Here is a 12,500-nt window from a genome sequence, read left to right on the forward strand (position 1 = left end):
CAGTTAATGGAGCTACTGCATCCCATTAACAAACGTGCAGATTTAGGTTCTGACTGATTTGATTGATTTCAGTGACCATGTGCAGTGCCCCTCAGTCTGAGCTCCGTCTGTGCTCCCGTTCAAACGTGGCCTCGCGTCATATTGATGATTCATAACACGATGGAGATGTGCAAAACTTGCAGCGTCACTGAAGTTCAAGTTCAAGTTTATTCGTCACATACATAGTCATACACAGTATAACTCGCAGTGATGCCTCCCTTAGAGGCATCCCATCGCCGAAGTCCTTCTGTAAGATTTACCCTTGTGACTACGCAACTATGTGGAAAAATACAGGCGGTCGATACACACACACACACAAGCACACACCCACCCATATAAAGAGGTCAACACACACACACACACACACAGGGACGTACAGAGAGGGCAAAGCTCTCTAGGTGGGTTAGAGGAATGTTTAGATGAATGTTGATATCGCAGGGATGACATTAGGTTGGATGACAATGCTTTCCTGTATAAATGTGCTAAGCCTATCTCTCCCAGAGAAAGTGCGTTCTAATGGATTACTCTAGCTACTAAGAGCTGCCAGGTCTCTGTGTGTGTGTGTGTGTATGTATGTGTGTGTGTGTGTGTGTGTGTGTGTGTGTGTGTGTGTGTGTGTGTGTGTGTGAGAATGAGTGAGACTGAGTGTCTAACATCCTCTCTCTCTGTTGCATATCATGCCTTTTCCAGGAAGTGTTCACACACACACACTCACACACACACACACACACACACACACACACACACACACACACACACACACACACAAACAAACACACACACATCTATATTTTTACTATCTACATGACTGTCATCAAAGCTCTTGGGACTTTAATCTGATACAAGCTGTATTTAAGAGCAGAGTACGTCAGTGGACAAGGTTAGGTTTTTGACTGTGTGTGTGTGTGTGTGTGTGTGTGTGTGTGTGTGTGTGTGTGTGTGTGAGTCTGCAGAACCTGTCAAACAGAATTTGCAATAAATGTGTTTGAAAAGGTCACCACACATCTATCTACTATAATATAACTGCACTTAAGGGGCCAAAGTCACTTTAGACACAGAGAAGGACAAAGAGCTGTCAGACACGTGGGCCCGTATGTCACTGATCCACACCCACACCCACACAGATAACCCCACCCTACCCCTACACCCACACAGCTAACCCCACCCTACCCCTACACCCACGCTGCTAACCCCACCCTACCCCTGCACCCACGCAGCTAACCCCACCCTACCCCTACACCCACGCAGCTAACCCCACCCTACCCCTACACCCATGCAGCTAACCCCACCCTACCCCTACACCCACAGATAACCCCACCCTACCCCTATACCCACAGATAACCCCACCCTACCCCTACACCCACACCCACACAGCTACCCCCACCCTACCCCTATACCCACACAGCTAACCCCACTCTACCCCTACAACCATACAGCTAAAACCCCCCCCCCCCCCCACACACACACAGCTAATCCTACCCCAGCCCAACACCTACACCTACATACAGCTTTTCCCTGGCTTAGGCCAAGTCCACTGGTTCTTCAGCTGAGACTCATCCCTGCACACTGGATCGCACACAGGAGTTTGTGTAAATATGCCTGTTTATTTCTGTTCTGTGCAGATGTGTGTAAGTACAGAATAATGTAACACTGATGACATCTAAAAGATATATAGTGTATAGGGTTTGAACAATGTTGCAAAGTGTGCGAGTATAAGTATATGTGAGTGTGTGTGTTTTTGCGTGTGTGTGTGTGTGTGTGTGTAGGAGCGGCTGAAGACGCTAGGTTCCATTCCTCAGTGTCCACACTAAAAACAGCAGGGACTTTCCTCCATAATTGTATCATAGTCTCACAGTTCCAGCAGATCAAAAGATCTAAAGATACCCTTCTGTCACATAACACAGCAAGTCTGGCCTAAATTAGTCAGTAGGCATTAGACAAGGACACCCACCCACCCACCCACCCACCCACACACACCACCCACCCACCCACACACACCACCCACACAGCGTGGAGTGCCCTTATTCAGTCTCTCACAGTGGTATCTAATTTCTAAAAGAACTTCTGCACTCATGTTCAGGCTGCAGTATGACACAGTCTGCTCATTAAGCAGGGCCACGGGAGACAGTTCCATGCTTCTGTTTTCCCAGGGGCTTCTGCTCACGGCTGCTTCAGTGAGCACCAGCTCCTTCTCCGCTTCACTATTAGCACCAGCTCCTTCTCCGCTTCACTATTAGCACTAGCTCCTTCTCCACTTCACTATTAGCACCAGCTCCTTCTCCGCTTCACTATTAACACTAGCTCCTTCTCCGCTTCACTATTAGCACCAGCTCCTTCTCCGCTTCACTATTAGCACTAGCTCCTTCTCCACTTCACTATTAGCACCAGCTCCTTCTCCGCTTCACTATTAACACTAGCTCCTTCTCCGCTTCACTATTAGCACTAGCTCCTTCTCCGCTTCACTATTAGCAGCAGCTCCTTCTCCGCTTCACTATTACAACGCTGACACAGTGCCACAAAAGCTCTCAGCTAATCTTACTTAACCTATTTGTCCAAAGCACAAAAGAATTATTTCAAAGGTTTTGATGTGCTTTATCAGACATTGCCTACCCAGGACTGGGCCCAAGTTTACTTACATATAGCACATTTATTACTATTGTTATTGTTGTTTTTGTTGTTGTTGTTACTTTTCTTCCTGTTTTTATCATTAACTGCATATTGTAGTTACTGACTGGAAATTCAGTGTGCTTTTTCCCTGTTAACTGGCTTCTAGTTGCTGAACTAGTAAAGTAGCAGAAAGCCCCAGACACCTGGAATATCTGCATCAGATGTCAGTATTGACCTTTCCAAACTATATGACCAAACGTGGTTTGTTTTTAAGAGCTTCGGAGTGACTTCTTCCCTCCCCACAGTGTTTTCTGTTTGAAGGGCCAGAGTAGTCATCTTAGGCTTCATTCAAGCAGAGCTTAATACATCTTCACCACTCGCCAAGAGTTTTGTGAACTGTAATACATTTGTAACATTCGGATTATGTATGTGCGAATATATTGGGATGTGAACATGTCGCTATGGATAAGAGAGGCATCGTATCACGTCATTTCGAAGTAGCGTTTGAACCGTCAGCAAATATTACTGCCTTGCAGAGGAACGTTACATGTCGCCAGCATCCAAAGACCACTGGCACCTTTCTTATCAAAACAGTCCCACTGCATTAACTAAACTTTACCGCTCTGTGTAGGCAACACGTACACACATAAGTCCATGAATGGCTACGTGTGTGTGTGTGTGTGTGTGTGCGTTTAGCGGTGCGTACCCGTCCTGTAGCCCGTGTTGTTGAGATAGACCCCGAAGGTGCGCGGCTCGTGCTGGGCCTGCCAGCTGGGCGAGGAGCAGTTCTCGTTGTTGGTGTACGTGTTGTGGTTGTGCGCATATTTGCCCGTCAGCATGGACGAGCGCGATGGGCAGCACATGGGCGTGGTCACGAAGGCGTTGGAGAAGTGGGCCCCGCCCTGCTCCATGATGCGGCGTGTCTTGTTCATCACCTGCATGGAACCTGGGGGGGGGGGGAGAGAGAGAGAGAGAGAGAGAGAGAGAGAGAGAGAGAGAGAGAGAGAGGGACGGAGTTGAGACATCATCGAGAAAAGAAGGGCAGTGGTAATCTCAGTGGTTAAGGTACTTGACTTGTAATCAGAAGGTTTACACTGCCAAGTTGCCACTGTTGGCCCGCTGAGCAAGACCTTTAACCCTCAATTGCTCAATTTGTTCTCAGTCATAATTGCAAGTTGCTTTGAATAAAAGTATCAGATAAATGTAAAAAGAAAGCATGAGAAATAGGAGGGCAAGGGAGGATGAAAAGGTTCCAGTGAATCAGGCGTAGACTGAAGTGAGCCATGCCAGTGAGTATGAACATTCTGTGCAGTATGACCAAGACTGCAGTCCAGTGCTCAGAGACCAACATCATTAACAAAGCCCACTGACTGTTCAGCTAGTTATCCTCTCTCTCTTGTGTAATCCTTTTTTACACAACAAAATGACATATGAGAACTACAAGAAGGCAGAGTAAAGGTCTCGGCTGATTTGTCCAAGCAGCTCCTGTGAAAACATCTATAGGTTTGTCCTGCAGAAAGAGCTCTGGTTAGATGTAAAGAGCTCTGGTTAGATGTTAGGAACTCTAGTTAGATGTAAAGAGCTCTGGTTAGATGTAAAGAGCTCTGGTTAGATGTTAAGAGCTCTAGTTAGATGTTAAGAGCTATAGTTAGATGTTAAGCGCTCTGGTTAGATGTTAAGAGCTCTGGTTAGATATAAAGAGCTCTGGTTAGATGTAAAGAGCTCTGGTTAGATGTTAGGAACTCTAGTTAGATGTAAAGAGCTCTGGTTAGATGTAAAGAGCTCTGGTTAGATGTTAAGAGCTCTAGTTAGATGTTAAGAGCTATAGTTAGATGTTAAGCGCTCTGGTTAGATGTTAAGAGCTCTGGTTAGATATAAAGAGCTCTGGTTAGATGTTAAGAGCTCTGGTTAGATGTTAAGAGCTCTAGTTAGATGTTAAGCGCTCTGGTTAGATGTTAAGAGCTCTGGTTAGATATAAAGAGCTCTAGTTAGATGTTAAGAGCTCTAGTTAGATGTTAAGAGCTCTAGTTAGATGTTAAGCGCTCTGGTTAGATGTTAAGAGCTCTGGTTAGATGTTAAGCGCTCTGGTTAGATGTTAAGAGCTCTGGTTAGATATAAAGAGCTCTGGTTAGATGTTAAGAGCTCTGGTTAGATGTAAAGAGCTCTGGTTAGATGTTAAGAGCTCTGGTTAGATGTTAAGAGCTCTGGTTAGATATAAAGAGCTCTGGTTAGATGTTAAGAGCTCTGGTTAGATGTTAAGAGCTCTGGTTAGATGTTAAGCGCTCTGGTTAGATGTTAAGAGCTCTGGTTAGATGTTAAGAGCTCTGGTTAGATATAAAGAGCTCTGGTTAGATGTTAAGAGCTCTGATTAGATGTAAAGGTGGCAACTGATGCTATATGTGCGAAGGACTTTGGTGTGATCTTTCAAATGATGGAACTCGGGTCTATTTATATGGGTGTGTGTATTTACTGAAATGGAACATATAAGAGAATGGAGGGGAGGTGTTGGCTTGATAAGATTTGAAAAGAAATAGAAATGCAATTCCAAACATATGAAAAAGTAGAATTTGGTAGAGCTTTCTCTCACTGCTTTTATTCTGTTTCAGCCTCTGTATCCCTCTCTTTAACACTTTCTCTCTCTCTCTCTCTCTCTCTCTCTCAATTTAACCCCCCCCCCCCCCCACACACACACACAGAGAAGCCAAATAGGAAGAATTGATGCACAGAGGCAGGAATTCACTTGGCCTTTTAATACATGATCCCAAGACCTCTGCAAATCCATATTGAAAGGCCAACAACACGCAAACACACATACACACACACAAAGAAAAAAAATGACAATGAAACCTCAGCTGCACATAATGTCAGCATGGAACTCCTTAAAAGCAAATTTCAGAGCAGCATTATAGATCACATCCTCTCTAAAATTCATATTTACCGATCAAATCAGCTCTTTTGTGTTCCATTATCTGTGTTCAATAGGACGTGAATCTAAACACTAGTCTGGATGATCTAGGAGAAGAGAAGAGAAGTCTACTGGTAGCTGAGAGATGAGGAGGAGGATTTGGAGGCAGGCCATCTGAAGAGCGTTTGATACTCACAGCTCCACTAGAGCCATGCAGTGAAGAGCTGTGTGAAGACGCTAGGTTCCGTTCCTCAGTGTCCACACTAAAAACAGCAGGGACTTTCCTCCATAATTGTATCATAGTCTCACAGCTCCAGCAGATCTAAAGATCTAAAGATACCCTTCTGTCACATAACACAGCAAGTCTGGCCTAAATTAGTCAGTAGGCATTAGACAAGGACACACACCCACCCACCTACCCACACACACCACCCACACACACCACCCACACAGCGTGGAGTGCCCTTATTCAGTCTCTCACAGTGGTATCTAATTTCTAAAAGAACTTCTGCACTCATGTTCAGGCTGCAGTATGACACGGTCTGCTCATTAAGCAGGGCCACGGGAGACAGTTCCATGCTTCTGTTTTCCCAGGGGCTTCTGCTCACGGCTGCTTCAGTGAGCACCAGCTCCTTCTCCGCTTCACTATTAGCAGCAGCTCCTTCTCCGCTTCACTATTAGCAGCAGCTCCTTCTCCGCTTCACTATTAGCAGCAGCTCCTTCTCCGCTTCACTATTAGCAGCAGCTCCTTCTCCGCTTCACTATTAGCACTAGCTCCTTCTCCGCTTCACTATTAGCACTAGCTCCTTCTCCGCTTCACTATTAGCACTAGCTCCTTCTCCGCTTCACTATTAGCACTAGCTCCTTCTCCGCTTCACTATTAGCACTAGCTCCTTCTCCGCTTCACTATTAGCACTAGCTCCTTCTCCGCTTCACTATTTCAAATTCTCATCAAGGGCCTCTATTTTCACAGTGTAAGTGTGGAAATAAAGCATAAGACTGCCACACAAGCACGTATGGGCGTGGCAGAAACATGAGCTAATCCAGCACAGCGCACAGTTACAAAAAGCGGTTGCCTTAGATTGAATACATAATCAGTAGGTGTGGTTACACCGAATACATAATCAGTAGGTGTGGATAGACTGAATACACAATCAGCAGGTGTGGCTAGACTGAATACATAATCAGTAGGTGTGGTTAGACCGAATACGTAATCAGTAGGTGTGGTTAGACCGAATACGTAATCAGTAGGTGTGGTTAGACTGAATATATTATCGGTAGGTGTGGTTAGACTGAATACGTAATCAGTAGGTGTGGTTAGACTGAATATATTATCAGTAGGTGTGGTTAGACCGAATACGTAATCAGTAGGTGTGGTTAGACTGAACATATTATCGGTAGGTGTGGTTAGTTGGGCTACTGAAATATCCAATCAGATGATCTCCTTCCATTCCCTTTAAAAGGCAAGCGTGAGCCTGCGACACAGCGAGAATGAAATGAATATTTACATAACTGTGATGTGACTAATTATATGACTAATATGATCATTTAAATTAGAGAATTTTCCATGGTGCCTGGCAACTGTCTGATTCACATTTAATAGTCGATAGAATTGTTTGTCCTTACAAAAGCAATACATACATAAGCTGTATTTAGTTGGTAACTGAGAGATATACAATTTTAGCGTTCATGTTTAGTGTTCAACCTCATTGTGAAATGGGTTGAAGTGAGGAAAATCCCATGATGCACTTGGGTTTGCACTAAGAGTCGATCTGAGGAGGCGGCGGTGAAATTAGAACCCAAGTTTTCATGGCTAAAAATGACATTTTTATCCGAGATCTCCATGACAAGGAGAAGGTACAGCACAAAGGGCAGAGTGGGCTGGACACCATATCTGCAGTATCTGCAGCTGAACTGTCAGCCCGGGACAATTTTCATGTACATTTTATAACTTTTAGAATTTAGAAAATTTAGAAATAATTTTAGTAACTAAAAGTTGTTGAAACTGAAGGAAATAAAACAGGAATGAAATAACAGCTTTGATCTACCAGGCTCAGTTCTGGTCAAAACCTCCTCTGGTACTGGGGCCCTTGGATGGACCTGAATGGTCCTTCCAGAACAGTGCAACAGGACCGGCGACCTCATGACCCCGTTGAGTGCTACCATGCCTTCGAGTCTGTAAGGCTGTAGACCTTACAGGCGACAGAGAGAGAAGACCAGCAGGACGCCACCACGGGTTCCCGAACTGAAGCCGTGGGCGCTGATGACGCTAAGGCTGTGTTGAGGTGCGCACGGGCCACGTCTCACCCAGCTCGATGTCCTGGTCGTCCGTGAGAATGAGGATGATGTTGGGGCGGATGTTGCGGCGGTCGCGATGGAAACGAGGCTTCAGCCTCTGGCCGGACAGGAAGACGGAGGCGTGCGCAACCGCTACCGCCGCCGCCAGCAACGCCACCCACCGGCATACCCGCCCGCCCGTCGCCATGCCGACGGCCTCCCGCCTCCGGTGTCTGGTCCCACGTCTGGGCTCCCGCTCACTCTACCTGCGGCGTCGCCTCACAGCACCTGCGGTTGGGGGGGAGGTGTCAAAGGGTCAAGTTTCAAAGGTCATGCAATTTCTTCATCCACCGTCATTCCCTTTATGCTACACTGCTACCCCTGGACCCGCTCAGTGGAGCCAGCTGTTCTTAAAAGCTCATTTGTACTCTCCCAACCAAACACTTCAGCACATTCTTGTTCTCATGCTCTCTACAGTGCTACTCCTCTCAGACAGTCTATTGACTGAGCTGTTGCCAAACAAAAAACAAACAAACAAACAAATAAATAAATAAATAAATAATTCCCCTGTTAGATTTCTCTGACTTTCAGCATGTCCTTTAGTGGATGTGTAAGGAAATGTCGGGATCAGACTATGCAGCATTTCTGGCTTTCACAATGGACACTCTTGTCAATTTAGATACAGTGCCATAAATCCTTGCCTTGTCTTGGTCAGGTAGCACGTTTGACGCCGACCAATCATCGCTCCCGTCCTTCGAGTTCATAAGTCGTCGTTAAGGAGGGACAAGGAATTGTCAGTCAAGGCTACAGAGGCGCTATTTGTGGCGCTGGTGGTTTTGTGTTCAGAAAAGGAAAAAAAAAGAGTGATTGTGCACCCGTTCCTGGGAGTGACGAAGAGAACAGTGTGGGCTATCTATCCTTCATCCTTTATTTAACAAACCTTTCCTCTGTTCCACTGTTCCACCCGACACTTATACCAGCACCTCTCTTCCCCTCTCTCTCTCTCTCTCTCTCTCTCTCTCTCTCTCTCTCTCTCTCTCTCTCTCTCTCTCTCTCTCTCTCTTCTCCATGTTTATGTGTGTGCACCACTGGGCGCTCTGTCATCCCCTCGGTCAGCATGAAGTGAGTCTGATCCCGGCACGACAGAGAGAGAATGGTAGAAATGTCAGATGAACTTAGACGCAGAATCTCTTCCATTTCACACAGCTCTAGGCTCTGAGAGTTGTAGGCTGTAGGCGTGCAGATATGCACACGGTCGTGGCATGTAATTCCATCAAAAGGTGTGAGGGACTAGCACATGCATGTACCAAGCCGAGAGCTACACGCCTGTGAAACGAACCCTGACAAAGGGATTCTAATGAAACCATTAACTCCCATTTCAGCTGTGCAAAAAAACCGGCAAAGGTTACATTTTTATTTTTGTTTTCTCTCTCTCTTTCTCTCTCTCTCTCTCCCTCCCTCCCTCTCCTTATGAGTTTTCAGTGAGCACGCTGAAATATGATCTCCTGGAAGGATTGTATACATACTCACACACCGCAGTGTTGAGGGAAAACACATATACGCCATTTAATGCAGCGTCATCGCGTATCGGCCATTAATTATTCAGATGACGGGATCCCCCTCTATCCTACTAACCTTGGAGACAAACCCTTAGGGGCCAAGTCTTAGCCAGGCCCACACACAGCGCTAGCCTACTGGAATACGTGTGTGTGTGTGAGAGAGAGAGAGAGAGAGAGAGAGAGAGAGAGAGAGAGAGAGAGAGAGAGAGAGAGAGAGAGAGAGAGAGAGAGAGAGAGAGAGAGAGACTCACCGCCCTATATAATCTATCATTCTCAGGACGGTAACCAGGGTCATGCTTGGTGTAGCTCGACTAGCAGAAGTCAACAAATGTATGGAGCTTAACCAATAAAAGGCTCTCGGTCATGCTGTCACCATTTTAAAACCTCAATCTCACTCGGAACATGTTATTCTGGCGTTTATCGTAAACATCGCGTGCAACGATAAAAATGTTTTCGGTTGATTCCCCCCCCCCCCCCCCCCGAGCAACAGGTGTTTGACTTCTAATATCTCAGGTTTTATGTACCTGAATGTGTACATGATTTTCTTCAAACAAAAAAAAAAGAGATTTGCTAACGTTTATTGGGCTTGTTATATCATTTAAAACATCGAGCAGCTATCAGAAGTAGCAAAACCATTTGACTGCATGTGCGTGTCTGGTGCGTGAAATTACGATTTGCTCTACGGAGCGCTTAGCTCTGATTTGCAAGCTGTGTGTGTAGCTTCGGGGGTGGGCGGGGGGCAGATATAGGGGTGGGGGTACTGCATGGAGAGCGCTCGAAGAAGAGACGGCACAGCAGGGGCCAAGCGAACCGCGCCAGCGAGGGAAGACCCGGAGCACCTGTTAAACCCACCGGGAGTGCTGAACGTCCCTCACTGCATCTAGGCGCGCGTGCGCGCGCGCGTGTGTGTGTGTGTGTGTACCTACATTACTGAAAGTCACAAAATTCCTCATGATAACAATAGAGTAATAATTCTTAATAGTTTCTTCCATGTTTACTATGTAAAGAATTCTGCTTAATTAGCCTGTAGTACGTTTAATACGTGTGAATTCAACAAAGTTGCTGAGTATTTTTTAATTCAGTATTTTAATGAATATATTCTCCTGATTGAGGCTATCCAAACTTTCAATGTTATTAGGTATTAAAGTGTCACTTTATACATCATCAAGAAACTTGTCTTGAAGAGAACATTTTATTGAATGTTAAACTGATCTATAAAAAATAGTTTTCTTTTCTGTAGACAAACCATTTTTATCAACATTACCTATTTATTCTCTGTAAATATATGATATAAAGCAATACAAAATATTTTAGGTGGCAATTTGAGTGTGATAACCTTTATTACTATTTTAGACAAAAAACACACACACACACACACACACACACACATACTCTCTCTCTCTCTCTCTCTCTCTCTCTCTCCTTTCATCTGCAATCTCTTTCTTTCTCCCTCTGACTCAGCTATGTTGAACTCTCCACTCGGTAAGCGCAATGAGAGATTTCACACTAGGAAGGCTTTGGTCTAAAACATAATAGCTCACAACTAGAGAGAAAGAGAGAGAGAGAGAGAGAGAGAGAGAGAGAGAGAGAGAGAGAGGGAGCGAGAGAGAGAGAGAGAGAGAGAGCGAGAGAGAGAGAGAGAGAAAATCAGAGCCACAGTCCACAAAGGACTCACCCCCTCCTGATTCTATTATGGGGCACAACTTGCACAACAGGAAACGCCGCCTTACATATGCGCAAAATAGACAGGAAGACTAAAAGTGGGATATTAAACAATGCCTTGACAAAACATATAATATGAAAGTTCATTTAACATATGAACTACAACTCACATCACGAGCATCTGCTGTTGTCAAGATACAAAAAATACAAGCTTTTCTTCTCTGTATTGACTTTCCTAATCCTCGCTTTGTAACTCGGAAAACTTTACATAGGATATTGACACATAAAAAAATGAAAAACTGAGTAATAATTTAAACCAAACTGAATCCCACACAATGAATATAATAATTCTAATAGACCGACACGTGTGTCCAACAGAAAACAGAGCTCCGACCTTCTGAAACCGCAACTTTAGAGCGAGCGCCTCAGCCCTGTCCTCTGATCTCGTCTCTGTCTCCGATCCTCCGTGTCTCCGCTGCGCCCTCTCCGGCTCTCTGGCTCCGCGGTTCTCTCCCACGAGCTGGTGCTTTCATCCCTGCCTCCCTCCACAACGGTCTCCTGCCCCTCTCCACTCTCCAGTCTGTAAGTACCTCATGGTATTGATGTGCAGGTGTGTCCTCTCAGCACGGCTTGGCATCCCGTACGAAGGTGGTCATATCCAGAGCCGGTGTGAGCGGGCTACGCTTGCATCCCCGCCTAATCCCTGATAACGCGATACGGCTGCTGCACTCTCCTCTTCTCTCTCTCTTTCTCTCTCTCTCTCTCTCTCTCAGTCTCTCCACTCTGTCTGTCTCTGCAGGTCGCTGTGCTCTCACTATAGCCCTCCCTCGCTCGCTCTCTGTGAGCTCCTACTCTCTCTCTCTCCACACACACACAAACACACATCTTTCCCTTCTGCTTTATATTTCCCTTTCTACTCATACTAGCCATCCAATCTCACCAAATTGATGTGTTGTAACCTTGAGGTCTGCAGTTTTCAATCACACCCCCCCCCCTCCTCCAACTCCCCCTCCCTCTCTCTCCCAGATGTGTCTGTCTCCAGAAAAGAGTTAACGGAGCGGCATGGCCGGTCACGGCGCGGGAGGGACGCCGTCCCATCTGTGCCCTCCAAACCGAGACACCCATGAATAACCATCTCCACATGCTCGCGTATTCCTCTCTATTTACGCGAATTAATGTGACCACCAGCCCGTCTTCATTCACATTCGCATGAATTAGCGGGGCGAACAATGCTCCCGGCAAGCGCCGGCGACAGTCAGATTTACGTGAACACACCACGTTTTTATCCATATGGAAGACTGGGTCGTATTTGCCCGAATCACGGCGCTGAGTCTCGGGACTGGAGGTCTGATTTGGGTTTGCCTGAGCTCGAGTTGGCACGAATTCAGCCGGAGTCGCAAATTATCTCCCGTCCTTCAAAAGAGGGGAGCGTATAACAAATGGCTTCTTAA

At 45.9% G+C, this 12,500-nt stretch overlaps 1 protein-coding gene across 9 annotated transcripts in view; it reads right to left on the bottom strand.

Moving 5' to 3' along the window:
• The window catches only part of sulf2b (sulfatase 2b), a 126,458-nt gene that overhangs the window by 22,075 nt on the left and 91,883 nt on the right, over positions 1 to 12,500 (bottom strand). For 7 of the 9 annotated variants that reach the window (XM_027024121.2, XM_035522486.1, XM_027024119.2 and 4 more), the window contains 2 exons: positions 7,859 to 8,116; positions 3,353 to 3,592 (listed from right to left, as the gene is read on the bottom strand). In XM_027024121.2, coding sequence (XP_026879922.2) covers positions 3,353 to 3,592; positions 7,859 to 8,036 — 418 coding nt within the window. In that variant the 5' untranslated portion in view covers positions 8,037 to 8,116. Of the gene's footprint in view, positions 1 to 3,352; positions 3,593 to 7,858; positions 8,117 to 11,443; positions 11,809 to 12,500 lie in introns of those variants that run through there. The other 2 variants (XM_027024122.2, XM_035522485.1) reach the window with 2 other exon arrangements.

This window comes from Electrophorus electricus, chromosome 24 (genome assembly GCF_013358815.1).
Source record: "Electrophorus electricus isolate fEleEle1 chromosome 24, fEleEle1.pri, whole genome shotgun sequence".
NCBI lineage: Eukaryota > Metazoa > Chordata > Actinopteri > Gymnotiformes > Gymnotidae > Electrophorus > Electrophorus electricus.